At 51.8% G+C, this 27,649-nt stretch overlaps 1 protein-coding gene across 2 annotated transcripts; it reads right to left on the reverse strand.

Moving 5' to 3' along the window:
• Window positions 1–936: 936 nt before the first annotated feature.
• Window positions 937–27,370, reverse strand: SGPP2 (sphingosine-1-phosphate phosphatase 2). 2 transcript variants are annotated; one of them, XM_032193371.1, is made up of 5 exons: window positions 27,122–27,370; window positions 16,984–17,142; window positions 10,410–10,589; window positions 8,272–8,361; window positions 937–3,135 (listed from the first exon to the last, which is right to left on the reverse strand). In XM_032193371.1, exons 1-5 carry the CDS (start codon window positions 27,368–27,370, stop codon window positions 2,596–2,598), a joined length of 1,218 nt encoding a protein of 405 aa, XP_032049262.1. In that variant the 3' UTR covers window positions 937–2,595. The 2 variants fall into 2 exon arrangements, with proteins under 2 accessions (XP_032049262.1, XP_032049263.1); XM_032193372.1 differs by lacking the exon at window positions 27,122–27,370 and adding an exon at window positions 25,201–25,258.
• Window positions 27,371–27,649: the final 279 nt, after the last annotated feature.

Consider the following 27,649-nt stretch of genomic DNA (forward strand, 5'->3'; position numbering starts at 1 on the left):
CACAACTGTAACCAAGCAAGCCCGCAGTGTGGGAAGCAATCTGTGCCACAGATGGTAAGAATTAAAAAACCCTGTTTATTAGTGTGTCATGCATGGGGATTAGGACGACAATAAGGCAGATTTGCATTTCAGCAGAGTACAGGCATACTTGTGTGCACTAAATATACTTCTGTACGCACGATTTTCTGACTCTGGGGGTCCCAATTCTCCTGTCAATTTACTGTCCTGTGAGGCTTAGGTTGGCACTAGGGGCTTGAGCTGCAGGGCTTTCAGGGATCAGCTCTCCCGGCTCGCAGTGTTTCATATCGGTGCCGGGCACTCCACGAGCAGGACACCAGCTCCATGCCGCAGAAGCAGCACTGCTCGCCAAGAGCAGAGTCAGCAGTGAGGTTCAGTCTGAAGCCTCCTCAGGGCCACTGAACCTGCTCCCTGCTGTCCGCGATGCCCGCAGGGCTGCTCCGGCTCCGACACCCAAGCTTTGCAGAAGCGCCGTGTTCAGGGCTGTCGACGCCTGGACAAGCATTGGCTTTTTGGAACAAAAGCCACGGTGGAAGAAGGTGAAGAATGGGTTTATTTACGGAAAATAAACCCATTCCGATATCTTTCATCTGGCAAAACTACAGAAGGAAGAGGGTTTTGCCAAATTTCCAGTGTCTAGGTCTATTAATGACTTCCTTGTTTAGTCTTCTTTTGTCCTGGGAGTCTTCACTCCCCTCCAAGGTCCCTGGTACCGTGTCCTCTCAGGTTTTCTGTTCTTCCTCAGATCTTACAATGCCTCACACCACAACAGCTCTCCCTCTGCCTCCAGCAGAGCGAGCGTTGTGTTGGAAGATCACGAGGGGGTTGTATGGGGGGGCCTTATCAAACTGCGAGCCATTCCCCTCAAACCAGTCATTTACAAGTGGGAACAGAGGACAAGACGAACACAGCCACACCAACTCTTGCAAAATATCTGTATTTTAAAATCTGAACCAAGTACAGCTTGCATGTACCGCACGAACCACATGCAGGTGAATGCTATAAAAGATAAAAATATTTATTTAGTATCTAACATGGAAGTGCTTGGATTTATCAAGTATAATTTATAAAATTCTGATAGCATAAGACAGCCGTGATTCAGCAGTGAAGTTTTACACACAGACCTGCACAGACGTCCCCGCCGCACCCACCCCGCTCCCCACCGCGGGCCCACCCCCGACCGGCTGGGAGCCTTCTCCCAGTTCCTGCCCAGCTGCCGTGCCTCCGATCCCACACAGCAGGCATCAGAGAGCATCCTTGGGGCCAGAGCCAGGACACTCTCTGGCGGTGGGGTACGAGGAGAAGACCGAGAGCATCCCGATTGAGCAGGGACCCACCAGCTTTGGTGGCTCGAACATGGTGCAAGCGCGCTCGTGCCCTGCTGGAAAATTTGCTTAAGCTGTTCGCATGCACATGTGGAGACAGACGTGTCCACACACACCTTTTAAAATAGTTGAGCCACAGCCTGGGCAAATCTACAGCTGGCTAACGCTTCTGCCTGCACTTCTTCTGGAGATTACTGCCTGGATTTTAAAGCCATGCAGCTCTTGCAAGTGCTCCAGCCGGCCAGCCAAAACTTCCAGCTACGGTTTTTGAACTTGATTCTATTTGCACAAGCAGCCAAGGGATGGCAAAGCACCTCCTTTACATTCTTCAAGTTACTTTATTTATTCTTTATCAGCCAAGAACACAAATGTACATGGTTAAAACGCTTTTACCACACACTGGCAGGAGAAGGCGTGGCGGCCATCCTTGCAGCATTACGCTTCCCTAGCCGAGCAGAACACGTTCACCGCTGTATTTCCCAACAGCTCACGGGTCCTGGAGCAGATACGCATTTCCCAACGTGCAGCCTGAGAATGAAAGCCCCGGCAGCCCTAACTGCCATCCTACAGCTTTATACAGGTGTTGCAAGGTGTGTGGAAGACCACTGGCAATGCTGCGCAGCACCACCAAGTTAGGGCAGCTCAGCACCACCTCTCGCCGTACCCTGATCACTCCCAGACCAGCCATGAGGCGTTTTGAGGGCACTGCCTGTCCCCCAACCCCAGCACCATGGGGACAGCCTCGTCCCGGCCCTACAGGGAGTGAAGTCAGGGCAAGCAGGCTGAAGGCGAGCCTCACCGCTGCGGTAACTCTGCTCTGCTGTACAGCACAAGAATCTCTTCCTGGAAGCTGGTTAACATTAGAGAGAGATGTTAATAATCACTTGACATGCTTTGGGTTGGGTTTTTCTTTCTTTTGCTTTCCTTTTTTTTTTTTTTTTTTTTTTTTTAAATAAAATGGGATTGCAATGGGCAAAACCAGGCCTGCAGGAATGGCTTGGCTATCAGAAGCCGGTGTGAAGAGCAACAAGCACATACCTCATCTGGAACACGGGGCTCTGTCACAGGGGTGGTGACACCAGGGATCACTATCGCAGTTATTTGTGGTCGGTGATTCCCCTCAGTCTTCAGAAAGGGGCATTTGGGGTCAGCGCAGAAAGGCACGAATGCTTTTTGATCAAGTTACCCGCCTTGAACAACTTCTCCCTGAAACGGTGATGCTACGATTTACTTTTCAAGGAGGGAAATGTGCTCAAATCAATCCTAACAGCCCATGCAACAGTGGCACGATGACGGTGGCAGTGAAGCCCACTGAGGAGTATGTCACGAATTTATAGGGCACTTCGACCTCCAGCCTCCTCCGGGCTTCCAGGTCGCTGATGGGGAACTTGTAGCAGTAACACAGCGTGCCGAGGACCACGCTCTTCATCAGCTGACGTGTCAGCAGGATAACAAAGAGCCCTGTGAAGAACCTGGCCAGCACGAGCACCACTGTCATACCGGTAATGAGAGGAAACCCCAAATTTTCGCCGCTGTAGGCTGGTGCTGCGTACTGGTGATTTAACCAAAACCCCACAGTAGCTCCAGCTCCGGCTCCCAGAATAGTAGTGGTGTCCGCCCTGGTCGGGCTGTAATAGTCCAGTTTGGGGTAGTTGTAACACAGGAGGAGAGGCACGGCTATGGACAGCAGCGGGCAGAAGGGGCTGGTGAGCAGCAGGTGGTCTATGCTGTCCCACGCAGGGTACAGGAGCACGAGCAGCACAGCCGAGATCAGCGCCCCACCGATCACGTCCTGGAAAGAGATCAGGTTCAAAAGCTCGGTGAAAGGCCAAATGGGTTCCCAGACGACTGCAAACACCAACACCCACACTCATAAGCAGCAGAACTGCCTGACCTCAGCACCTCCAGGTTCACAGATAAGGGGTGAGGGGGGGTTTTGCAAACAGCTATGAGGCAGAAGCGACGAGCACCCTCTGTGCTCCTTCCCACCACCACCTCCTGCTCAGGTGCAGGCTCACACAGCCACAACCCCCCCACCAGCTTCCTGCCATCGCCTCCAAGCCCACAGCAGCCAGGATGCTTCCCTTCCATTCCCTTCCCAACCCCAGCAGCCCCGTGCTGTCAGCGGGTGGCTCTGTTCCCCTCCAGCTCTCCACCAGGGGAAAGCATCTCTGGCTTCAGTCGCCTTCCCTCTGCACCCAGCAGTTCCCAGCTCGGGCAGTAACACGGCTGCTCCCAGGCTTGGCAGTGGGGTCCCCATTTTTGCCCGGAACAAACTCATTTTTGCCCAGAACAAGAGACTCTTCCTCTCCCCTGCCGTCATGCTTTACAGGCACTCTGTACATCACTTGAACAGCAGAAGCAGATGCCCAAGTGCATCTCACAGACAACGTTATGATCAGCTGCCTCAGCACAAACCTTCCTCTCATAATCCTACAGGTAATTCCATCACAGCCAGATTGTTGCTCGCTTTGCATCAACAGAAGGACGCCGATGAGCGCCACCAGCCCAGCCAGAGCTGGGCACCTGTGGGCAGGAATAAGCCCGTGAGAGAGCTCTTGCCCAAGCCTCCGAAATCTGGCTGGTACTAAAGTGCCTGAGGCAAGCCCGTAGTTAAAACCTAATTTATTAACAGAGGCAAACCGGGTGTTTGGAGAACTTGATTGTTGTCAACAGCCGTGCTGGGAAGGCGGGCGGAAGGCAGCCCCAAACAGCAGCTGTGTGTGAAAGCAGGTGAATAAAGAGCAGAGCAAGCAGCGTCACCGTGCTGCCCCAGGTATGGCTCGGGATGCAACAGAGTTTGTATTCTGACCAAGAAATCCACTGCCCGTGCTACAGCTAACCCCACACAGCCGTATCATGTCCTGTTCCCAAGGCTGGGCCCTCCCCAGCAGGTCGTGAGAGCTGAGTACTTCTATGCCTGGTCACAGAGCAACATGAATTATTGATGAGAACTCACTGCTGGTTACGCAGGAATGGGAGGACTTGCTCACAACTGAAATATTTAATGAATTCCTGCTAAGAGCATTACTCAGGTACACCCCAACGTCAGCTGTTCACAGCTACCAGGTAATGAATTCACAGCACACTTGGTTTTAAGCAGCTCCAAGTACCATTTTGCACGTTCCTCACACAGATTTCCACCTACGTTTATCTCCTCATCCATTACATTAGGATAGCCATGGAAATACACGAAGTTGTTTACAGATAACTAAAATGTAAAATAATATCAGGTGTCAATATTTCACAAAATAATCCTTCTTCTGATACCAACTTTTAGATGAGGATTTTACACACCAAGACACACTTGGGCCTGGTGCTAGCACACGGCACTGACTCAGAGGAGCTGGGGCTTGTTCCCAGCACAGACATCCCCAAACCCCACCACTGCTGTGCAGGTCGCTTCCCACCCCGCTATCCGTCCACCTTACACTAGAAGGAGGAGTCCTGACATCCCGATGCCTCCTCCCTGTGTGATGAAGGACAGAAATTCAGCAGCTCTTCACCTGCTTTTCTGTCCCAGCTGTAAGTATTTAACCAAACACACAGGCTCCACCTCCACAGTCACCTCTGCATTTTGCACCTTCTCCCCAGCTGCCACCCGCATTGTTCTGGCACTGGAGCTTTCGTCACCCTCTGCTTAGGGACCTGATTAAAGCTCCCCAAATGGGTGTGGGAAGGAAATCTGTGTATTTATTACTGGTAGAAATATATTCAAAAAGTAGCGCTAATTTCTTTGGTGCTAATTTAATTAGAAACCCTTCACTTCTATTTCTGTGTATGTTGTAATGTGCACAAGCATTAGTGCAGTAGCGCATGTATATAACCTATAAATACACACGTATTGGGGTGCATGGTCAAAAATCTCTTACTGGTAGGGGTGTGCAACCAAAAGAGCTCAGAGGGCAGTGGTTTATACTGCTTGCAGTATACAGGCTTGGCCCTCCTCCTTTTGGAGGGCCCTTAGCAAACACAGCTTGAAGCCAGGGTGGGACGTGCCCCACGGCCCCACCAGGCTCCGGACGCACCTCGCTTGTCCCTCAGGTCCAGTATCGCAGGGGACAGGCTTGTGCCAAGGCCAAGCCCCAGCCCAGGGCTGTAGGATGACATTTGGCAGTGCAGGATTAATGGTTCTTCCCCCTGCTCTGTCCAGCAAGGGGGAAGACCAGCAGAGGAAGGATTACCCTGATGTCTTGAGAGGAAAAATTGCTTTTCTGACATCTCCACACTGTGCTTCTCCCTGTGGTGGGGACATGTCCAGTGCTGGCAGAAGCACATTCTTCGTCCCCTCTCCTCCATTTTGATTTTATTTCTCAAGGCCTTACAGCACTATTTTTTATTTTTTTAAGGACTGCAAAAGCACGTGGCCTGGCTGTCTGAAGGCAAGACAAGACCCTGATGTACGCCTCCTGTTAAAACCAAGCTGATGCCGCTGCTTGGAACGGGGAGCACCAAAAAAGCCCCCAGAACGTCAACCCAGCACCCCAAACACAGCCGCACTCAAAAATATCACTTTGACTGAATGATCAAGGAGAAAGCAGTTCTGCTCTGTAGGCAGCCACTTACTGCCTGAGCTCCCTGGCTTCATTCAGCACCAGTGTGATGTGATGCGATGCTTCCCCTTCCACCCTGAAATGCCTTGCTTGTGCTTCATCCCATGAGGACGGCACTGCTAGCGCACGTGAAGTGCCACTGCTTGTTTACCAGCTTTACAATATTTAAAGATAATTTCAGGATGAATGGTGTTATTAAAAGCCCGTGATCAAGCACGGAAAACAAGCAGGGTGAGCATCACAACATAGCCCATCCCCAGGGGAGTGCTCTGGGCAAAATAAAGGCATCAGCCTGACCCTGTGCTTTCAGAAAAGGAAAAAACAATTACCTGTGTTTACAGAAACAGCTTTCAGGCTTCTTTTTGGTGATAAAAAGCATCCTTTTGACTTCCCCAGCACTGGGCAGGACTGCTTTCCCATTAGGGAAAGCCGGGCACGGCGCTGTCTGCACTGCAGCCAGGAGAAACCCAGCAGCGTGGTGCATTCACAAGGTCCCACTGCTGGCCCCAAAGGGCAAAGGGGAGATGAAAGCCTGCCACATTGCTTTGGGGGCTGCTCTCAGATCATATGAACACAATCTGCTGTGGTATTTCTCCTATCTATTTGGGATACTGCATGCCAAGGAGAACACCATCGCTCTGATGTTCCTACATCGGATGACTCCAACATGCCCTGGCAGTGGTGAGACCAAACTCTGTTTGTCCCTCTGAGATGGGGATCAAAAACCGGGCCATGGTTTTAAGAGGGAGAGGAAATACATACATACATTTCCAAAATACAGTTGTCTGGGGGAAAACAGAACAAAGACAACCCACCACCACCACCAAACCCCAGTCCTACTTTCTCCCATTGCTTTTTTTCCTCAAAAATAATCTCAGTAAAATCACAGATTGTCTGCTTCAAAGTGCACCCAGATTTTTGCTTCTCCCTTTCCAGGTAACTCCCATTCCCACTTTTCACCTCCTTGGGCCCCATAACTGGAGACACACAAGGAAGCGACGGACCCTGCCTCTCCTCTGCTTCCTGCAAACGGGGAATGCTCTCAGGCAGCAGAGGCAGGTTTTGCAATTAAATTCTCTCTGAACAAGGCAACTGTGTTGCTTCCATTCCCTTTCCAAGGCAGAAGCTCCTGGTAACAGCTGAGGCCACTGGTGCTTTTTCCCTTTCTTCTAATCATCGTATTCCTTCTGGTGTGAATACAGCAACATGGACAGCCCTCACCCCACTGAGTGCATCCACAGAGGGCTTTTAGTGGTAACCCCTTTCCGAGTGAAGTGGCTGTGCTCTTTGAGGCCCCCCGGCCCAGCAGCACTGCCAGCAGTGCTGACACAGGCTCGTTTTAGGGCTGGGGCTGCCCCACAGCATGAGCCAGAGCCGCAGTGGAGCGCAGGAGAACCGCCTTGCCCTCAGTGCTCTGGGTCCTTACATGGAAAAATCCAGCTACGCTCCACGTGGATACGTTTTACCTCTTCATTTGCTTTACTAAAACATTACGACTGCTTAATTATACCCTTCGGTATTCACTTCTGGGACGAGCTCGGTTAAGAAGCCAGGAGGCAGCACCACCAGCAGCGGCTACGGGGTGCTGTTCGGGCCAGCCACACGCTGTCCCTACAGCTGGGGCACGGCCCCAAGCCCCAATCCTCCCTCCAGAAGCACCTGTGGCCGATGCATGGTGCGAGGCTGAGTTCATGCAGCTTGCCCAGCGCTGCCCCAGCTCCCTGCACAGAGAAGCCCCTGGCGAAGGATGCTCGGCCCTCTGAAAGGCAGCATTTCTCACGGTGACACGAAGGAGCTTTTCCCCCCCCCCTCACCCCCCTCTTAATTTTAAAGCCCTTTTTAATAGTGTCAGAGGCACAAAGGACTTTTTCTTCTTTACCCTAAAAATCCATCTATATTTAGAGGAGTCTTTCATTATCGTGGAACGGCAAGGGAAATATGCCAAGAATTCTCCCTGATTGACTTAAGGTCACTGGTGAAGAAAGGATGGCTCCAGATCAGCTTTAAGATACTGTTTTGATCCAGTAGGCCTGGGCAGGGAGGTCAGGCTATATTTTATAGACAACCATCACACAAAGGGCTCTCTTTCTTACGCTCATCTATTTGCCTTATTATAGCATCACTATTAGTTATAAAAAAACGCACTATTTCTTCACATGCAGCCAACAAGCAGCGCATCTCCAGCTGCCAGAGGAGGCTGCTGGCTGAACAGGGTTCATGCAGCTCCTGGGTTTCCCCGTGGCTGCCTCTGAAGGCACAGCTTACAAACTCCCACAGCGGCACAGGCAAGGCGAGCCCCCCATCCCACAGGGCCAAAGCTGCGCCGTGCACGGGGTGAGGGCAGGGAGGGCAGGGGTTGGGGCAGCGCGGCTCACCAGCACGGTGTGCATCCCTGTGTACAGCCTGCTGAGGCACACCAGCGTGGAGAAGACGAACGCTGCCGTCAGGCCGAGCTCGAAGGGGTACTGCAGAGAGAAGGAGAAGTGCACAGGTTAGGACATTACCCACGTCCAAAAAATCAAGCTGGGAAATCAAACAGCCTGCGGCCTCACACACCGGAGCTGTCCAAAGAGATCCTAGCAGGGGCAGGCCTGGGAAATAGGTGGCACCCGCAGGGTTTTGCCCCTCGACATCCACCTGGCGCGAGGCCTTAGCGCTGTGGGCCTCCAGAGGAGAGGGGCAGCGCGTCCTGCGGGCGATCCCCGAGGTCTCGCTGCTGCCTCATGGCCCGAGGGGAGCCGAGAGCCACGCTGTCTGCCCGGAGATCGATCGTGCTGCGGCAGCGGGGCCGGGGAAATCGATGGCTGGGCTGGAGCTGCCATCCAGCTGCTAGAGCCATCAGAGCCGCTCTTCCCTCCAGCGTTTAAGGTTTAATCAGCCCCTTACAAAGCTGCTTTTACATAATTCCCTCTCTGGGCTGGCTGCTAGCACGGGGAGAAGCGTTGAAATAAATCAACATTCTTTCTGTAAAAAATCACATTAGATAAAGAATAAGCTGAACACATCAGCCCTTCACTCCACTCATTCAAATCCCATTTCAGGGCTCCACTGAAAACAATCCCAATGGGTTCATTTCACTCTCTAAAGGGCAGTTTTCTGGAGGATTAAAAAAATTTAAAAAGTGAGATGCATTCACTTAATGTAACCCGGCCTCCTCCTCCTCCCCAGAGCCTGACGCCTGGCCAGGCTGGCTGCAGGTGAGTGCAGAAAAGCTCCCACAGCACCGCTGGGCACACCAGCTCCTGCCGAGCCTTCCCTCGGTCGTGCCCCACTGCAGATGCCCCCCCAGTTCATGCAGTGCTATTTCTGCCTCACTCCTCCAAGCCCCCAGCTTATTTATGCCCACTTTGCTCCCCCTGCAGCCTGGGAGCTGGCCCAGGCCAGTAACTGATGAGGAGGGCAGCTCTGGGAGACAGCGCTGTAATGCACAGGGAGATCTGTCCTTCTTAATGGAGGCAATTAAACCATTTAATTATTTTGCAGCAGCTTTGTTTGTTTCACAGCAGTTTCCAACAAGCACAAGGCAGCCTGTGAAGAGCTGCGAGCCCCACTCCCAGCTTATCAACCAAGGAGGAGAAAGCAGTGCTGCCCAGGTCTTTTTGGCAGACCCTGCACACAGTACCACAGGCAGGGGTGATGGGGTGATGTATCGCACCCCAACAAACAGAGGAGACGTGCTGCTTTTATACCAGGAGGCTCAGCCCCTGCGAGCAGCTCCACGTCTGCGTCTGGAGGGCAGCACAGCCAGCAGGGAGCTGACAGCTGGCAGCACGGCCTCCGAGGAACCCCAGAGGATCTCCCAGCCAGGCCATGATTCCTCTGGACTGATTATAGGGGGTTATCTTTGAAATATGCTTGAGGAGAACAAGAACCATGCTTAAAGATGATGCAGCCAGGAAGTTATTACTGCTAAAATACAGGAAATGCCTGTTAGTATTCATAAAATGACATCAAAATGACCATCACAGAGTAAAGATTTTCCAGGAAAAAGCTTACAGAAAGATGAAAGGTTGAAGGTTTGGGAAAAATAATAATTATAGGATCACCCCAAGCAGCCTACAGCAGCGGTGCAGTGAAACTGATGCTACTTCTGCAATAAACAGGTTTTTAAATTGTGTTATGCACTATTAGCCTAACACAAGCGATAGTCAGGGCATTTCCAAGGATGCTTCTCCTTGCATCAGACAAGAACAGGTGACATACGGTTCCCTCAGTGTCACCAGGAAAGTGACAGCCTCCAAACCGCATCTCTGAGCTGGGTTTGTGCTAAAGCAGGGAGACTGCCACACAAATTATTCTCGTATCCATTATCGGCCAGCTACAGATCCCAGGGAGAAGTGTGCAGCAGTGGAAATGAACATAGCTCCTCTGGAAGTGGCAGCAGCTTGGGATTTGTGGAGTTTTCTGCAGTTTGCTGGAAGGAGACTAGCAGGCTTGGTTTTTGTTGCTGTTTATGTTTGTTTTTGTTTTTTTTTTTTTTTTTTTTTTTTTTTTAACATTTTTTAGCCCTTACCTTGTACTGGTTCATGGTTGCAATGAGAAAGGAGAAGGAGATGGCAGTAGCTGCCATGGCATGGGTGGAAGGCATCCCGTACTCCGCATCCGTCCGCACCTCCAGCTTCACGACAGGTGGTGAGAGGGGACGAGGCCACTTCAGGATGTCCTTGGAGACCTGCCCTATGTACATCACGATCTGGGGAGAGGAAACGCCACAGGCTGTCAGCCCGCACAGGGAATTTCCACTCTGCCCACCCCAGAACCACGGCTATCTGAGCTTTTCTGCTGCAAAATCCACCGCCCCAAGAGCAGAGCTCATCCTGTGAATTATTAAAGGATTTTCCATTATCCTGGTCAGCGAAGGCAGCAGCTGTTTCCTATGCAGCCCTGTAACCCGATCACAGCTGGGACCATGAGCAGGGCTCACTGACGAGTCACCGCAGCAGCACAGTGCGAGGAGAGCTGGCTCCCGTCCCACACTAGCCAGGTGTAAGTCCCCAACCCGTCCCTTTTAACTCCCGTCCTGCGGCACAGAGGCACCTGAGACGACACCTGCACGAGTGAGTGCTGCGAGATCCCAAAGGGATTTAATGCTGGGAACAGGCGCAAGAGGCAGCACAACAAGGACACGAACAAAAAGGAAGACATTTGCTTTCTGGTATCCCCACCCCTCCCCGGATAGTACACCCAGATACGTGCAAAGCAAGCTCTGCAGCTCAAAACTTCTTTTTTAGCACACAGATCGGGGTAATTGACACCTGTCATGAAAGCTGCTGCACGAGACAGCTCACTGTTCTGCTTCTTGCACTTCCAGTAGGAAAGGAGAGCTCTTAAAATACCATCCTTCCCAGGCTGTGCTGTTCTGGCACGTGGCTAGCAGCACGCCCATCCACTGCCATGCTCGCCACCAGCTGCACTGCATCCCTCTCTCCCACCAGCCACTTAAAAAATACTTTCACCTTAAGAGCAGAATGGTGAGATTGAGGGTTCACAAAGCAGACCCAGAAAAAAGAACAGAGTTCCACATTCCTTCATCCTCCCTACAGCAAAGGACACACCGAGGGGAGTCCCTGACACCCAGCCAGCCCGAGCAGCCTCCACTCATTGCACGATAACCAAATGCCAGGGCTGAAAGCAGAAGCACTCTGCAGCAGAGGATAAAGCTCTGAGGCTACCAGGTGTGATACCACTTCAGAGGCAAGGTCGGACAAGCCAGTTTATCAGCAGTCCTCTCTAATGACTTCCACTTGTAGAAGTATTATTAGCCCCAATACACCAATGTATTACCGAAAGGGAAGTGAGTCACCTTGGAAATGAGGGCTGTACTTGGGCTCCTGATAGCCACAAACACACCGGCTGCTGGCAGGGGAACAGGTAAGCAAAAACACCAGGTGTTCTCACAACACGTTTTTTCTGTTCATTGCAGGATAATTCCTGGCCCTTGTATATTTTTTAAAAACACGTTGTGTGGCCACGTACGGCAGGGAGAGGTGAGACAGCCTCGGCAGGGCAGCGAGGGGAGCCCAGCATGCTCAGGCTGAGCGCTGCTCTCTGCAGTGCCAGACCCTCACCTTCAGCTCCCCCGGGCACAGGGCTTCACGTGCAATGTCCTGCACCGGGGAGCAGAAGCAGCACCCACGGGTGCAGCAGGACATCCCACCAGCTGAGCCGACGGGTTGCTCCAACAAGCAGCTCCCAGACGTGAGGCAGAGCACAGGATCACTGGGGCTCGCCACACGGAGCCCCACAAGGTGTGGGGACACCACGGGGACAGCCACTGCCTTGCGGGGGTCACACCAGCACGGGCTCACAGCAGGGAGCGTCTGAGCTGTGCTCCAGGCAGCTCTCATCTGCTGAGGACAGAAAGCACCCGTCTCCTTTAAGCGGTGTGCTCTCTTACGCCACACTTCACTAGTTCCTGACCTTATTTCTCTGTCATTCTGGATTTATTCTCCAGCAGCCCCAGGAAAGAAAGCAAGCAGCCTGCAGCAGCTTTTTCCAACGTAGCAGATGAGAAAGGCCCTGTAACAAACCCTCTAATCATAAACATTGGAGCACTGGAAAGAAGAAGGGAGATGGAGAGGTGAGCATGGAGACAGGCTGGAGATGAACACAGAGCTAAGCTTCCCCCACAGGACTTGACTTGAATTACTTGTTTGCACAACACCAGACACCCTTGGTGGCCCAGAACACATTCAATACGGGTAGAAATTACCCCAGTCTCAGAACGTCAGTAACTCAGGATCATTTAGGTCACAAAGTCGGGATCAGAGGACTGAGGGGTTTTGCTGCAGCTCCCAGCCTACCCTACAGGAGACAAACCACACACTTACGGTGGCTGTGGACAAAGAGAGGACAGTGGGTCAAGGCTTGGCCCTGCAGCACCCGACCACCAGCATGGGTATGCATTTCCAAACCTAAACAGCCTAACAGGCATCATTTGATCTGCTGTAGGCCAGGGACAAGAAAAGGAACCTTGAAGCAAGTCATCTCTTTATGCTCTACTGTTCTGTTTGCTTCTTCCTTCCATCACTGACGTTTGTGTCCACCTCCTGTCTCACGCCGTGGCTCCCGGTGCTGTTCCACAGCTCTGGTACCAGCTGTGTTTCACCCAGCACCAGCCCCAGACCAGAGCGATTTTCTGCCATGCTGGTGGAAAACCATTTGCAGGCATCTTCAGTGTAAATAATTTTAATTTGCATATTAAAAAGTACCTCTGCTTTTGAATGGGGAAGTTTGTCTGAACCTGGAGACTTTTCCATTACTGAAGCAACAAAGTCAAAACCGAGATGGATGGCGCAGGACGTGATTAACTGCGGATAGCTAGGAGGGGACGTGCAGGAAGGTGGCTGAGACAAGAAGCACTAACACTTGGGGAGAGACTTCTTCCTTGCTGTCCCCCTCTCCAGGGGCTGTCCTGCAGTGCCAGAAGCAACACAAACAGGGCTGTCCCCGTGCCATGCTGCCCACCAGGCAAAGTCCTTCCCCGCTGTGGGCAGGGCAAGGCTCAGTTGCTGCCGTGGGTCAGCAGCCTCGCATTTCACCCCACGAACGCAACCAGCAGCTGCTATAGCAGCACAGCAGCCTCTGGGTCCTTTTCCTGTGACTTCCCTGCTCCCAGTCACACGCGGTCCCTCTCCAGGCACGCATTCCCACCTGAACCTTTTGGCAGGAGGTGTGGGTGGGGAGCGGGGCACGTCCTCCTCCCGTGCCAGGCCCCGGCCTCCACCCCGGCCTCGGCGCAGGGAGGCTCCCTGGAGCAGTCAGGCTGGTTCCTCCTTTCGCTCTCCTGTACCTGGTCTGCCAAGGGTGCACCAGAACACATCCCTTTTAAACTCACCGTTTTGCAGCTCTCCTGGCCATGCTCTCAATCTGCTAACGGGATGAAATTTTGGAGGTGCGGGGTCAAATGGCATCGGCAGCTCCTGCCGCGCCAGCCTGACTCGGGACCCACCGGTTTCAGCTCTGAAACAGCAACTCAGTGATCTGGCTCTGGAAACCCTGGATGGACTGCAGAGGTATTTGTCACCTTCCCAGGAAGGAAACTTACAGCTTGAAAGTGATGTCCCTTTTGTTTTCCCTCATACTCACTGTGTGCTGATAGGAGCAACAGAGCACATCAGGAACACCGCGGAGAGGGGGGAAAAAAAAATGAGGATGCACTAATAATAAACTGGCGTTTGCAGCAGATTAGCCAAGCAGAGGCAAAGACTGCATCCTGGAAGCGCCAGCTCCTTTCCAGGGCTGTCAAGGCAGGCGTGACTTTGATTCAAGGCAGAGGCACTGAGCCAAGCACCCAGCCGGCGCCGCCCGCAGCCCCTGCAGCCTGGGCTGGCAGATGAGGCTGCAGCAGGAAGGTGCCCCTCGGGGAGCTCTGTGCGCCCCCTGAGAGCCACCCAGGGTGAGGACGGGCAGGCTGGGGAGCCCCAGCACCCAGCAGGCTGCGATGTCCCCAGGCCCACGGCCGCAGGCACCCGGCCGCTCGCTTATCACCCCGGCACACCTGCAGCTCCCCACCCGCCCCAAAGTCCATGCTGGGCGGTTCTTTATATTGTACAATCGGTTGTTACTTATATCGTGCAAACTGCAGCTCCGTGGGCTTAAAAGAGGTGTGGGGACACTTCACTTTCACGCACTCCGAAGAAAGAAGTACTCAAGTGAGCTTCCACCTTTTAAGCTGAGATGTGGCGAGCTTAAAGCATGCCCGAGAGCTGTTTTATTTGAAGCTGTTTTATTTGAAGCTGCTTTCCACCTCCAGATTTCCTGGCTGAAGCAGGAGCACGAAGCATCAAAGCCACCTTTGTGCAGGTTGAGGAGCATCCCCTTCAAAGGGCTGAGGAAGGGACGCGCAGACGTCGGGATGCCTTCAGCACCAGCCCCGCACCTCGCTCTCAGACACCAGGCAGGTATTTCACTCATCTGCCCATGAAGAAAAAGGCAAAGCCCACGGATGTGCTATGAATCCCCATAAGAAGGGCACCGTGGAAGCATCACACATGATTTAAGCCCCCAGAACAGCTGGATGTGACCGCAGCCCGTATTTCCCACAGCCACCCCACTCAACCGACACAAGCAGCTGGTTTTGAGGGCCTAGGACTGGAGAATGCAACCAAGGTACCAAGGGCAGCCTCACCTGCTGCTGAGATGCACTTTGCACGATCCTCCTTACTGCCCTCCTGCAGCTATGAGCCTGGCCCTTGTGTTTCAAAGCTTCCAGCTTAGATGTAGCTTATTCACGACTACCTTGCACACATCTGCTCTTGTGACTGTTTTTATTTCAAGCAGCTCCTTCCCTCCCCTGGCGTTCCCAGCCAGCATCCTTCTCTCCCCGACTTCATTTGGTTAGGGGCTCATCTCAGCTTTCAGCCTCTGCTCAGAAAATAGCCTGTTCCCTAGCCATCCCTGGCCCTGCTCCAGCTGGAATTTATCCTTCTTGAACGTGGGTGATTGGCTCTGCAGAAACTATCGCAGATAAGATGTCGTGTAGGCCTTGCAAACAGCATTAATACTTCTAACTTTTAAGGGAAGAATCCCCCTGGTTCAGCCTGGGACCCCAATTCTATCATTTGCACTCCAGCTGCTCCGTGCCATCGGACAGCAGCCTCGGTGTGCCTGCCCCGTGCTCAGCACAGACAGCTTTCTTCGCGGCTGCCTTCCCTGCTCTGCTAGCAGCTGTTGTTAGACACCGCTGGGATACCTTTATTTTCCTCTGTGGCTGTTTGCATCCCATCACCATCTACACAGAAACAGCAGTGTGTTCAGATCCCGATCCTGCCGTAGCACATGTTAGCGAGCTGTCTCGGACCGACCCAGACCCCTCACAGCACCATGAACCCATTCCTGCTCAAAAGCAAGCAAGCCATCCAGCTGAGCTTGCCATAACATTAATGCCAAGTCTACACAATACTTCAAACCCTTTCATACTTAATATAATTAAAATGTTTCTAAAGCTACAAATTGTCCAACATCTGTGTATGTGAAACAGCTTCCCCTTTTCAGTATAAAAAGGCAGCCCCACAACTCCCTTGGTAACTGAGAAATAATGTTGATAGGCATAACATCAGACGGTTGTGTACTCTAATTACGCCAGGCTAGATCTGGCCAGTAATCAGGTAGCCTCCTTGCCAGGTAAAGGCAAGGCAAGTCTTCAGAGGCACACAGGCAGCTTGGAGGAGTCACTTTTGAGCAATATGCAAAGCCAGAAGGCAGTGACTACCAATTATCATTCTGTGGCACACTTCCAGAAGCAGTAGGTGTACTCCTGGCCAAAACCCAGCTCTAATTACACAGTGTCCACCTACTTCTGAATTTCATCTGCAAGTTATTTTTCCTGTTCTCTTTATAAAAAATTATTGACTAGGGTTACTGGCACAGAAGAACTGATGCCTTCCATCCAAGACTGGATGCATTTTAAATGTATGACCCAATTCAAGTTGTTTTTATTATTTCTAATCACGTTATTTGGACAAAAGTCAGGATATTATTAACCAGAATTGACTAAGTCAAGGAGAAGCATTGTTGTAATGAAAAAAGCTAAGTATCACATCCAAGTTTTAATCAAGTTTCAATTTCTCAAATCAGTGTAGACTGACAAACAAATCTCCAGGGTCCATCATCTTCTTACCACCATGCTTCTTACCTCCCTTCTTTGGTCTAAAACAATCTTATTTGGGCAAAGATGTAATAAATATCAAGATGGGCAGTGGCAGTGACAGAACAGACGTTCCTGTATAGAATAAAGTGCCTGTTTACCCACTGGTTTTCAGAGCCAGAAGAGAAACCCACTGCATTTAGGAAGGCTGAAGCAATGCTGAAGCCTGCTGATTTGAGAATGCTTCAGTATTTCTGATAGACAACACTGCAAGTAGCACCCCAGGTATGAGGAGGGGAGCAGTAGTCAAAGATATTGCCAGGTCCATGTTCAAGCATTCACCCTAGCAAGACTGAAGACACTGAACCACATAAATAATGTTGGGTTCTTCTGTTTGTTTGAAGAGGTTTTGTTTGTTTGAAAGGTTATTCTTACTCTTAAATACCCTTTTGCTACAGGTAAAGAATTAAGTATGTGCTTAAGTGATTTAAATACTTACAGACCAGATGATTATCATCCTTCTGGACACAGAGTGATCGATGTTCCAGTAGGTAAATGGAAGGAAAGTGATATAAAAGATCTCTTCACCCAGAGCAGCTGAAAACTTGAATAAGTAGTAGTAGAAGTAGTTCTTCACAACATATTTCTGTGGACAGCCCTGCAAACAACAGGATTTTAGAAACGTTTAATGAGTTAGAAAACTATATCAAACATCCAAGGAATTTCACTGTAATGGTTCCCAACCCCTAAACTAAATAATTTGTTAGAACAAATGTCAAGAAAAAATTCAATTTTTATACTCAAAGACCATTGTAACAACTCAATTACACTTAGCAGAGATCAGAAATCCATTAGGACTAATTAAGGGCAGCAGTCACATCTACGAAGGTTTTCCAGAGATCAGATCAATCCTTGCTCCAGGCAAATTATCTACATTTAATAAAAGGGCACTGATGCTTTTATTTCCAAGTTTCAACATCTGCAGTTAAAAAGAGCCACTACTGCTTTTGCTAGAAGAGCGTTTTGAGATGAAATAAGTGAAATGGAATCACTGGACTGCTTCTTTTAAAATGTGCCTCATTAAGTCAGACAAATTTACTTCAACAGGCCTGGAAATTTTACTTTTCTCTCTTCTGAGTGGCAGGCAGCCCGCCGGAGCTGGGAAGCCACACGGAGCTGCATGTGGCACAGAGGACACGAGGGTTTGCTGATGATGATATCTAGGACTGGGACATCACCAAGCAGCCTGCTATGTCCTGCTGCAGCATGCAGCCAGGTTGTATGCAAACACCTGTATGCTTCTGGAGAAAAGGGAACGATGTGTATGAAGAGGATTTGGGAGGCAAAAGCTATACACGAGGAGGATTTGGGAGGCAAGAGAGCCAAACTCTCTTCATCTCTCCTAAGAAAAAGAGACATGCATGGGATTTGGCTGGGTAAATAGGGGCTGAAAGAGCATCCTACAGATTAGGGCTGCAAAGGGAACACAAAGGTTTCAGAGACTCCCTAGGTAAAAGAGCTTTGACGTAAACTCCTAAAGCTCAGAGGAAAGCTATCATGCTTGGAGCTGATTGTGAGCCTAATCCACCAGAGAAAAAGCCTCATCCTACATGACAGTGCGAAAGCATAAGAATTGTCTAGGAAGTCTAGACATCCAATTGTGACTCATTTTGAGAGCAATTAGACATTCTAGTCCCTTCATCTGCCTTCAGTACGGAGATGAGGCGAACTGCCTAAAAACCACCGAAGCAGGATGGAAAAAGACTGCATTCATTCACCTACTGCAGGAAAAAAAAAATATATTAAATTGATTTTTGCATCAATAAAGAGAAAAGATGAGTCAACACTTCTGAAGTGCTCGGGCTGCGGGAGCGTTCCCCCATGCATTAGTGCTGGAGGTGGCAGCTCAGTTACCGGCACCGATGGAGCTCTCAGCTGAAACGTCTCGAGCCTCACACACCAGTGAGAGAACACCCCCGGTGCAATTAGCTGCGATGCTCCTGCCTGAGATCATTAAACCATCTCTGGTCATATCTGCGGGTCCCCGAAGAACGCTTTCTGCCAGCGCCGTTAATTCCTCCATCAGGCGGCAGTCCCCAGCGCCCCAGGAATTACAGGCTTTAGATAAGAGATGAGCAGACACGTCCCCACGGTAATTCTTTTCTGCTTGAAACCTCGTGGGGTGAGGGATAAAACTTCCTAATTACAATAATCTGTTTTGTAGGGGGGAAAAAAAGCAATTGTATAATTATTCAGGTTCTAAAAGAAATTGGAGCTAAAAATACTTGGTGGCAGAAGGCAGGGCCAAATCCTTCCACACTGCTTTTTAGAAGCCTTTCTTTTTCTCTCTTCTCCTCCATCACAAGTCATCTCCCACTTGCTAGTTTGACTTGTTTAAACACTTTTTTTTTTTTAATAACACACCAGCAGTTCTGAACGAGGTGCAAGACAAAGCCCACAGCCGTGACAGGTGACGGCAGCAGCCAGAGGACAGGCGCGAAAGGCATCTCGGAATAGCTCCGCTTGCTTTCAGAGTGCGTGGCAATGAAAGTTCACAATCCTCATGATCCTAAAGTCGTAATTATGGAAAGCCCACCAAGCCTGCTCCTCGTGCCTCTGGACAGCAGCCCACAAACCCTCAGCTAACGCTTACTCCCCACATCCCTTTTTTTCTGACAGAAGGGACTATCGCTGCCTTTCACAGAGCGTGTGAATTTGGGTGAAGGTTTAGCATCTCTCAACGCTCGGAGGTTTTCTCAGCCCACATTTTTACACGACTGAGTTTTAGCAGATGAGTTTGTGCCTCATGGACTGCCGTGACTCGCGGCCTCCCGTAACCTCAGAGCACCCGCAGTGAGTCAGCCCCTCCGTCCGTCCCCGTCACTACTCGGTCAGAAGCAGAGAGCTTTTAATGGGCAGTAATTAAGGCTGTAGGGAAAGCCAGAATTTTAAGAACATTTCAGAAGAAAAGTACAACAAGCCGCAGCATTCCCAGACACGGGAGACAGATAATTTCAAACAAATGACCCTTCTCATCTACTTGGAACAAAATCAGCTGCTCAAATTATAAGCGATGCGCGTGAGTGTGCAAGTCTCCCTGAATGAAGCCCCTGCCCAAAATATTCACACAGGAGCAGCTATTACAGCTCTGCCCAACTTGCCCATCTCCGCACACTGACGGTGGGAAACCCCTCTTCCACCCCTCTTCCCAGTCCTGTAGGATCTCCCATGTAAGAGCTGAACGGGCACTGGCTTTTCTGCCCCATCTCCAGGCACCAGCCCTAGGGCTCAGAGCCTGACCCAGAGACACCATTAACCAGCGTTTTGATACCAGCTCTCAGTTACTTGGGATCTTTCAGGAGATGAGCACGATTAATTAAGGTTCTTGAAATCGCTACATGACTTCACTTGCAACAGAAACTTGGCAGAAGGTTGGGAATTTCTCCCCCAGAGACCCTACTGAATGCATCGCGATTCTTCTCACTTTGGGGATTTTTTACACTATAAAAAGTCACGAAGTCTAGAGAAGCTGCTGAAGACAAGGCACATGAAAAAAGCCCCAGAAAGAAGCCCCTGCTGTACATGCAGACAGTAGAAACCAGACAGCTTGGTCCTGCAGTGCAATATGGCACAGAGCATAAATCTGGGGGGGTAACACTGGGGGGAAACACAGCGCCAGCCTGGAAACTCGCTGCCCCAAGGTGGGATGGTGGCAGGACAAGGGGGCTGTGTCCCCAGGAAGGGGCCCTGCATGGCTGCAGCACCATAAGCTTCTCTCAGGGATGGGATGGAGGGCACAGCACCAGCAATAACGTGAGGAACAGAAGCATGGAAACAACTGCAGAGATGTTGGAAAGATAGGAGAGGGGAGAGCAGTGGCACACAGCCTACAAAATGCACATAAGGAGCCCCAAGGCTTGACAAATCTCACCTAACCAAACTCATGAGTGTGCAGCTCCCTGCTCTGCCCAGGCACTTCTAATTAGGTTGTGATTCCCCCTCTCCAGAACGTGACGCAGCCAGGGTACGAGAGCTGCCCAGGTTTGTGCAGTGTCCTTGTCCTTGGAGAGAGACCTGCGGCTAACTGAAACCTGAGAGGCTACAGGATGGAGAAAAGCCAAGCAGGAGAAAACCCTCTTTAAATGCGACAAAGTTCCCAGAAATGGCTCGTCTGCCCCGTCGGTTAGTGCGCAAATAGGCATCACCCAGCCTGCAGCCGCTGTGCACGTATTTATAGGGGCATGCACTGATGGCATAATTATTAGGGACAGCCTTGAATCATCGTTTATTGAATCATCATTTAATGCAGATGCAAGAGGTGACAGTGGGAGAGCTTCCAGTCAGCCCCGGCGCTTTCAATGCTCTCAGACAAAGCAGCAGTCTGAAAGTCAGGGGGAGTTCTGGTAGCATTTCAGCAGCTTAATTCATCCCAAGCACCAAGAAAAAAAAAAAAAAAAAAGTCAAAAAGCCATTATGCAAAGCTCTCAGCAAGGTGTCTTAGCAGCTCCCCAGCCGCTGTCTCTCGCGGCTCTCATCACGCCTTGATCCCACCTTCCCCCTTCATCCCCAAAGGATGGAGGCACACATGTCATCACCAGCATGGCCAGCACAGGCCCAGGACAGAGAAGAGAAGACACCTCAGCTCTTTTATCTTCAGATGCTTTTCCTTTCCGCCCTGATTAGTGCTTGGGATGCAGGCTTAATTATATATTTCTGTACATCATTCTGGAAGCAACATAATTAGGCCTCCTTCCTTCACTGAGAAGGCACAAATAGACATAACAATCTGCTGGGTTGTTTGAATATAGCATGGAATATGGTGAGACTAGAGCTGACAGAGGACTTGCTTAGCAATTAATAGGAAGAACTGATGAAGGAAGAAGAATCATCTTCCTAAAAGAAAGCTTTCTTAATTAAAAAGAAAAAACCTGAAGTCTCTCAGAGACATAAGGCAGTGGCTGCCAACTAGGCAGATCTCTCGTGGAGGACAGTGCCTGCAGCCAGCTGGAGGACACCCACTGCTTCCTGTAAGACATGAGCAGAAGCCCTGTCTGTCTGTCCACCCAGGACGGACAGATTGCACTCACGTCACTGATAGCAGGCTCTAACCTGTCCTCGCCGACACCAGCGATGGAGGCTCCGCTGCTTGCTGCAGGCCATCTCATATTTATGATACCCCTGGATCAAAAGGCATTGCATAGCAGTCAGTTCTCAACCCTACCTTCAACTTGATGATATTGATTTCTGTTCTTGTCCTCCAGCTCCTCCTAACTCCATTTCTCCAGCAGCAGCCCCCACACTCACATTTCCAGCTGGTTCCTCCCACGAGGCTAAGAAACCTCTTCTGAAGAGCCTCCGTACTCACTGCTTTCTGTCCAAAGAGGTTCCTTGTGGCACTCCAACAACTCCAAGCCACTTAACTTCATAAATCCCTTCCTTAGCAGATGCCTGGAGAGCTGACACCCCAATTCCTACCAGCTCCTACACTTGGGATTCCTAGATATCGTTAATAATCATACTCATCCGATCTGCCCCACACAATGGTGTCTTGGTGCCACAATTGCATTCCCTTTCTCCTAACATCACTCGGGCAGCACCCTATGTTCTGTGGGACCTTGTCCCTCTCATCACTACTCTAGCTGCCCAGGAACTCCTCAGGCTTCCAGCTCTTCAGCTTCTGGTTTTAACCACTGACAAGTGGCATCAACAGCAGCCTCCTGCCAAGGAAGGTGCACAGCACCAGCACTGCTTATGCATAGCAGCTGCTTATCCACAAGCACTGGGAAGGCTTAGCTCAGCTCCTCCATCCTCTCAGCAAGCCACCAGCCCTTCTGTCCCTGCCAGAGGTCACGCAGGTTGGATGCGAGCTGCTCCAGGAGCCCTGATGGAGGCAGAGGGAGAGCTTCCCAAGGGCTTCAGCATCTTCCTTACTCCAGGAGGACTGGCTTGTGCAAAAAGAGGAAGGAACGGGGCACAAAAGAGGCAGGAGAAGGAAAGACAGAAGGAAAAGGCTGCCCTTCCTCCCTGATTTGCAGTGGGAGAACAGGTTTGTATAATTGCGTTTTAATTCTCCAGAATTACACTGCAATTTCATGAGGTATACCACGGAGCCTACGCCTCAAAGTGGTAGAGGAAGATGTTTCAGGGGTTAGATAGCTGCAGTAGTACCTGCGGAGAGAGGAAAGAACCCAAGAAGACAAATTACTGACTGCTCAAGAGGACAGGGATTCCAGCCACAAAGCAGATCAAGAAACTCCTCCACAACTCAGCGGCGTTTTGTACTCCACAGGCTGAGTACCAGCAGCAGCAGCTCTGGATGGGAGCTGACACCACCGCCTCCTGCTCGACTCCCTGCCAAGGTGACCCGAGTCAGAGCCATCCCAGCACTGCCACGGCTGCCGGACACCCGGGCTGGGGTGTCTGGGAGAGAAGGGGCAGCCCCACAGCACTGCTCCCAAAATGAACCCCTTCGTCCCACCCAGCAGCACGATGGACCCAGCCGAAGACCGTTTCCACAGCAGAAGTCTATCTGGAGAGGCACGGAGCAGCCAGGCTCCTGGAGGAGCGAGGGGCAGAGCAAGGCCTGGGGTTCACTGGGCAGCCGTGGTGGCAGCCACACAGCCCCCAGCAAGGCACGGGGCGTTTCAACAGCAGCCAGGGCTGCAGAGGCAGCTCCGAGGCCACTTGGGATGAGAGATGTAGATGGGATGCATGCAGCATGGAGCTTAACAAACGCCTCTCCCCATGCCAGCTCACCCCAGCACTGACCCCATGGGGTCACGTCCCTTCTGCTCCCCCAGGGGCTCCTCCTGTAGCACCCGGCAGCCTGGTCTTTGCTCTCCTGTGGCACAGCTTCGGTGCCTGACACCAAGTTCTCCTGCGAAGCGAGGCACCTGCACACCCTCCACATGCACACAGACCCCATCGGGTCTAACTAGCTGCAAAAGGGACAGACACAGGGTGCTGCTGGAGCCGTGGCATCGCCCCGTGGGCACCTGTGCTGCCAGGCTCGAGGAGCTCCACAGCAGGACGTTGCGCTGCCACTTGCTTCCAAAAAGACCGATGAAATACCTTTTTAATCCAGCAATATATGTTGACTAAAGTAGTAGTAAAATGGTAATAAATTAGCAACATAACCCTGCATGAAAGCATTTGTGTACCTCTAAATCTAGACCAGTAGCTGTTTACCTTGGAAAAAATAAATTACAGGTGCCAACTACATGGAAGGGATACGGAGCCCCATGAAGCAGGAACCTGAATAGTCTTATTAAAAAAAAAAAATACTTAAATGTTTCTCTTGCTTTAGACAACACCGTCCAGACATTTAAGGCCTCAGATGTACTTGCCTGCAAGGCCATAGCAGGCAATAGTCCCCTTCCACTGCCCAGATGACCTGTAAGTGCTTCCCATACAACACGCACGGGAGGTAATGTAAGAACTGGCTGTCCAAAGGAATTTTCCAGGAGAAGAGATTTCCTCTGGCCCCTTGCCCACGGAGCCTGCCCCAGACTCCAGAGATACAGAGCAGGAAAATGACAAGAGATGAACTCCTACTCTGCTTGATAGCCGAACTAATGGCCTGAGACATTCAGCAGAATTATAAAGCAGCAAGTGGCTTGCCTCCAAGCAGGGGAATTAATCCCAGGATCCTGACAGCTCCTCATTACGAGGTCCAGCAGCCTCCAAAGGGATGACTCAGGCTGTGCTGAGTCACGAAGCGCCCGGTCCCAGCACCACCACAGCCCCTCCTGTACCCCCACACCAGCAGCAGCAGCCCTAACGGCACCATACAGCTACACACAATCCCTACTACCATCAGCGAGTGAAGTTTCACAAATGTTTATTAGCATTGGGTGCTTCTAGAGCAAGATCTGCCAGGTCACTGAGTGCTGGTCACAGATGGCACGTGCCAGGCTTCGACACAGCTCTCCAGCCATCCCGTCTGGGACGGGGCTGTATGCCAGCGCCAAAAGGGAGTCACAGTCATCTCTTGAAAGCCTCTTGCACTTACAGACAAACTTCCCTCAGTGGGAGATGAACCTCAGTGGTTCCAGAGGAACCTTCAAACAAATCTCAGATGCAAAATCTGTTGCAAAGGAACACTGCAGACAGACCCCAAAGCTCCGGGACAAGTCTGTGTCAGGCTGCCAGGCACCCTGCCTGCGTGCTGCCAGCAAGTACCCACACCTCCAGATGGAAGCGTGTTTTTATCCACCTTTTCCATTGCCCTTACCCTCGCCTCCCTGCCATCAGTCCCCGCGCACGAGGCAGAGCCGTGCGATCGGTAACGGCGAGCAGGCAGCCTGCAAACACCACACCGCCCGGAGCAGTTCTGGCAGTTAAGGTATAACTGCAGAGTAAATATGAACTGTGCTCCTTCACAGTCTGAAAGAGAGATTGCAGGAGATGATAAAGCATCTCGGAAAAGGAAATGGGGAGAAGAAATGAGTAAATCGCTACAGAAAACTTGAAATAAGATTTCCCCCCCCTCCTTTTTTTCCCCCCTCTGTTGCCTTTAATTCAGGATATCCGCTTCAGGACAGAGCTTCCATCAGGAGCCTACAGATAAGCAGCGCTCTGCTTTTCGAATACACAAAGCATTTTTTTAGTTATTCACTGAAAGACTGAAGAAGCCTTTGGAAAGTTAGTACTTGTTTACATACAACTTACAAGTATATAAACTTAAAGAATCAACAAAAAAAATCAGGACAAATACCTTCCAACCAGTTTCCGATGTAGACTCCCTGTAAATCAGACTAATGGTAGAAAGGAGTGCAGAAGTCCTAGCTAGAGACACTGTAACTATAAGAAGTTAATGTCTTGTCTTCTGTAATGATAAAACCCATCAGTACCGTCAATTAAAGCCCTTGGGTTCAATACTAAGCCTGAGCCAGGGCATAAATAGCACATTGCATTAGCAACACCATGAATTATCCTCAGATATCAGTGTTTTCACTTGAAGTTGCTTTTTTTTTTGTTTGTTTGTTTGTTTGTTTGTTTTTGTTTTGTTTTGTTTTTAAAAAAAGCGGGGGGGGAGGTTCTAACTGATCTGGCAGGGAACACAGAGCATGGACTAAGCAGCAGATCCAATGCTTAAGAAACACTTTACATCCAGGTACGTCACTCCTTGCCTTGCCATCCCACAGCAGCTCCTGGGGTGGATGGGGCTGAGGGATGAATCCCAGGAGCACAGCCAGCCACAGTGCTGCTGAGAGCAGCCACGAGGCCTTAAAGAACACATCAGCTGCAGGTGATACCTTGCAGAAGGCACTGCTACACCATGAGCAGCAGCACCAGCAACAAACATGTGGGTAATTAAATGTCTCTCCCCCAAGTCCCATCTCACTGCCCTCCCTCGGGCTCCTCCATGAGCATCCAACCCTGCCAGGCATCTCCATCCCCTCCCAAACCAGCACCAGCTGCACCCTCAGCACCCCTACCCCCATCCAGCCCACCTCGGATGGGGAGCCCAAGAGAAAAAGTGGGTGCCAGGGGGATGGCGCTGCTGCAGCCCCAGCAGCTGGCCAGCAGCCTCACTCCAGCACACAATTACATGCTCTACAGGTATGACCAACCTCCTGGTCGCACAACAGCTCACACAGGAGAACCTGAGAGCTTCCAGACTACTGTATCATTGCAAGAAAGATGAAGTAGTATGGAAGTTGTTACACCACGGAAGCCATCTGTCCCACTAACACAGCCTTTGGGGTCCCCGGGCTTCAGGAAGGGGTGGCCCCAGCTGAGCACTGAGCCACCAGGGTCACCGGGGTTGAGCCACAAGGGCGGTGCTCTGGCACCTTGCTGCAAACGCCCACAGCAAAGAGCAAGAAAACATCACTGATCATAAAAGCTTATAGCTGAGGACTTTGCTACTCGTAGCAGGCTCCTAAACCTGTGTTTGTGTTTTTTTTCCAGATTCATCAAGGCCACCCCAGGCCATTTAGCAACAGAGAATGGAGGACGTTTGTTTGGTGTAAGGAAAAGCCACGCTCAACTTTGCTTTCTGCACCAGGATGGAAATCCCGAACCCCCCTGCTGGGGCTGCCAGGGCCCGTTCCCGGGGGTGCATTAGACCCTCCTCACAGAAACGGGCTCCGCAAGAGCCAGGAGCCTTCCTTAACAGCTCTAACGCCACCCTTAAACACTTGTCAAGCTGTTACTTCCCTCTCCATTTCCTTGAGATCTAAATTCAATGCGTTCCAGGACCGGGCAGTGAGTTTTTTAGGTGGAAAAAGGCCCTCCCGCTCCCACGGCGCGGTGCCGTGCCCAGGCAGGACGCATTCTCCCTTCCAGCGAGGCGCTTTGGGCTTTCCTTATTGCCGCGGCAGCCGCAGCGATCGCTCCAGGTGAAGCGACCGTCCCTGCCGGCGGAGCATTACCCCGGGGAGAGCTTCGGTGCCAACACCGCTCCATCAGCCACGCTGAGGAGGCAGCGGGCAGGGCCGGCCGAGGGCTCCCCACGGCTCGGGGCGAGCCCGCACCCACCGGCAGGCACCGTGCGGGGACCGCAGCATCGCGCACCCCCGGCCGGGCTCCCCCATCCCCCGGCCGCCCCCGGCCCTGCTGAGTCACGGCCCCCCCTTCCCCTTTCCTTTCCCTTTCCTTTCCCTTTCCCCTTCCCCTTTCCCCGCACTCACCCGTGAGCCGCGGCCGCCCCGCACCCCGTTGTGCGGCCGGCAGCCGGCGCTGCCCCCCCGGCGGCGCGGCGGCCCCGCGGCGGCCCCGTTGCAGGCGGCGAGGAGCGGGGACTCCTCGGCGGGGTCTCCGCCGCCTCCTCCTCCTCCTCCTCCTCCTGCGCCCGCATCGCCGGCGGGGAAGAGCCCGCAGCAGCGCTGGAAGCGCGCCACAGGCTGGGAGCCGCGCAGGGCCCGCAGCAGGCGGCCCATGCTGCGCCCGCCGCCGCGCCGCAGGTGCCCGGCCACGCCCCGCTAAGCCACGCCCACACAGGTGCGCCCGGCCACGCCCCGATAAACCACGCCCTCCTCCGGACACGCCCCGATAGGCCTCGCCCCTCTGAGGCCACGCCCCGGCGGGTGGCTCCGCCCCTCCGTGCGCCAGGCCACGCCCACTGGGTGCATGGGGGCTTGGCGCTCAGGGCATAAAATGGCCGCCTGGCGGTGTGGGATGGGTGCACACAGAGTTTGGGGGAATAGATACACCTGTGT

This window comes from Aythya fuligula, chromosome 9 (assembly GCF_009819795.1).
Source record: "Aythya fuligula isolate bAytFul2 chromosome 9, bAytFul2.pri, whole genome shotgun sequence".
NCBI lineage: Eukaryota > Metazoa > Chordata > Aves > Anseriformes > Anatidae > Aythya > Aythya fuligula.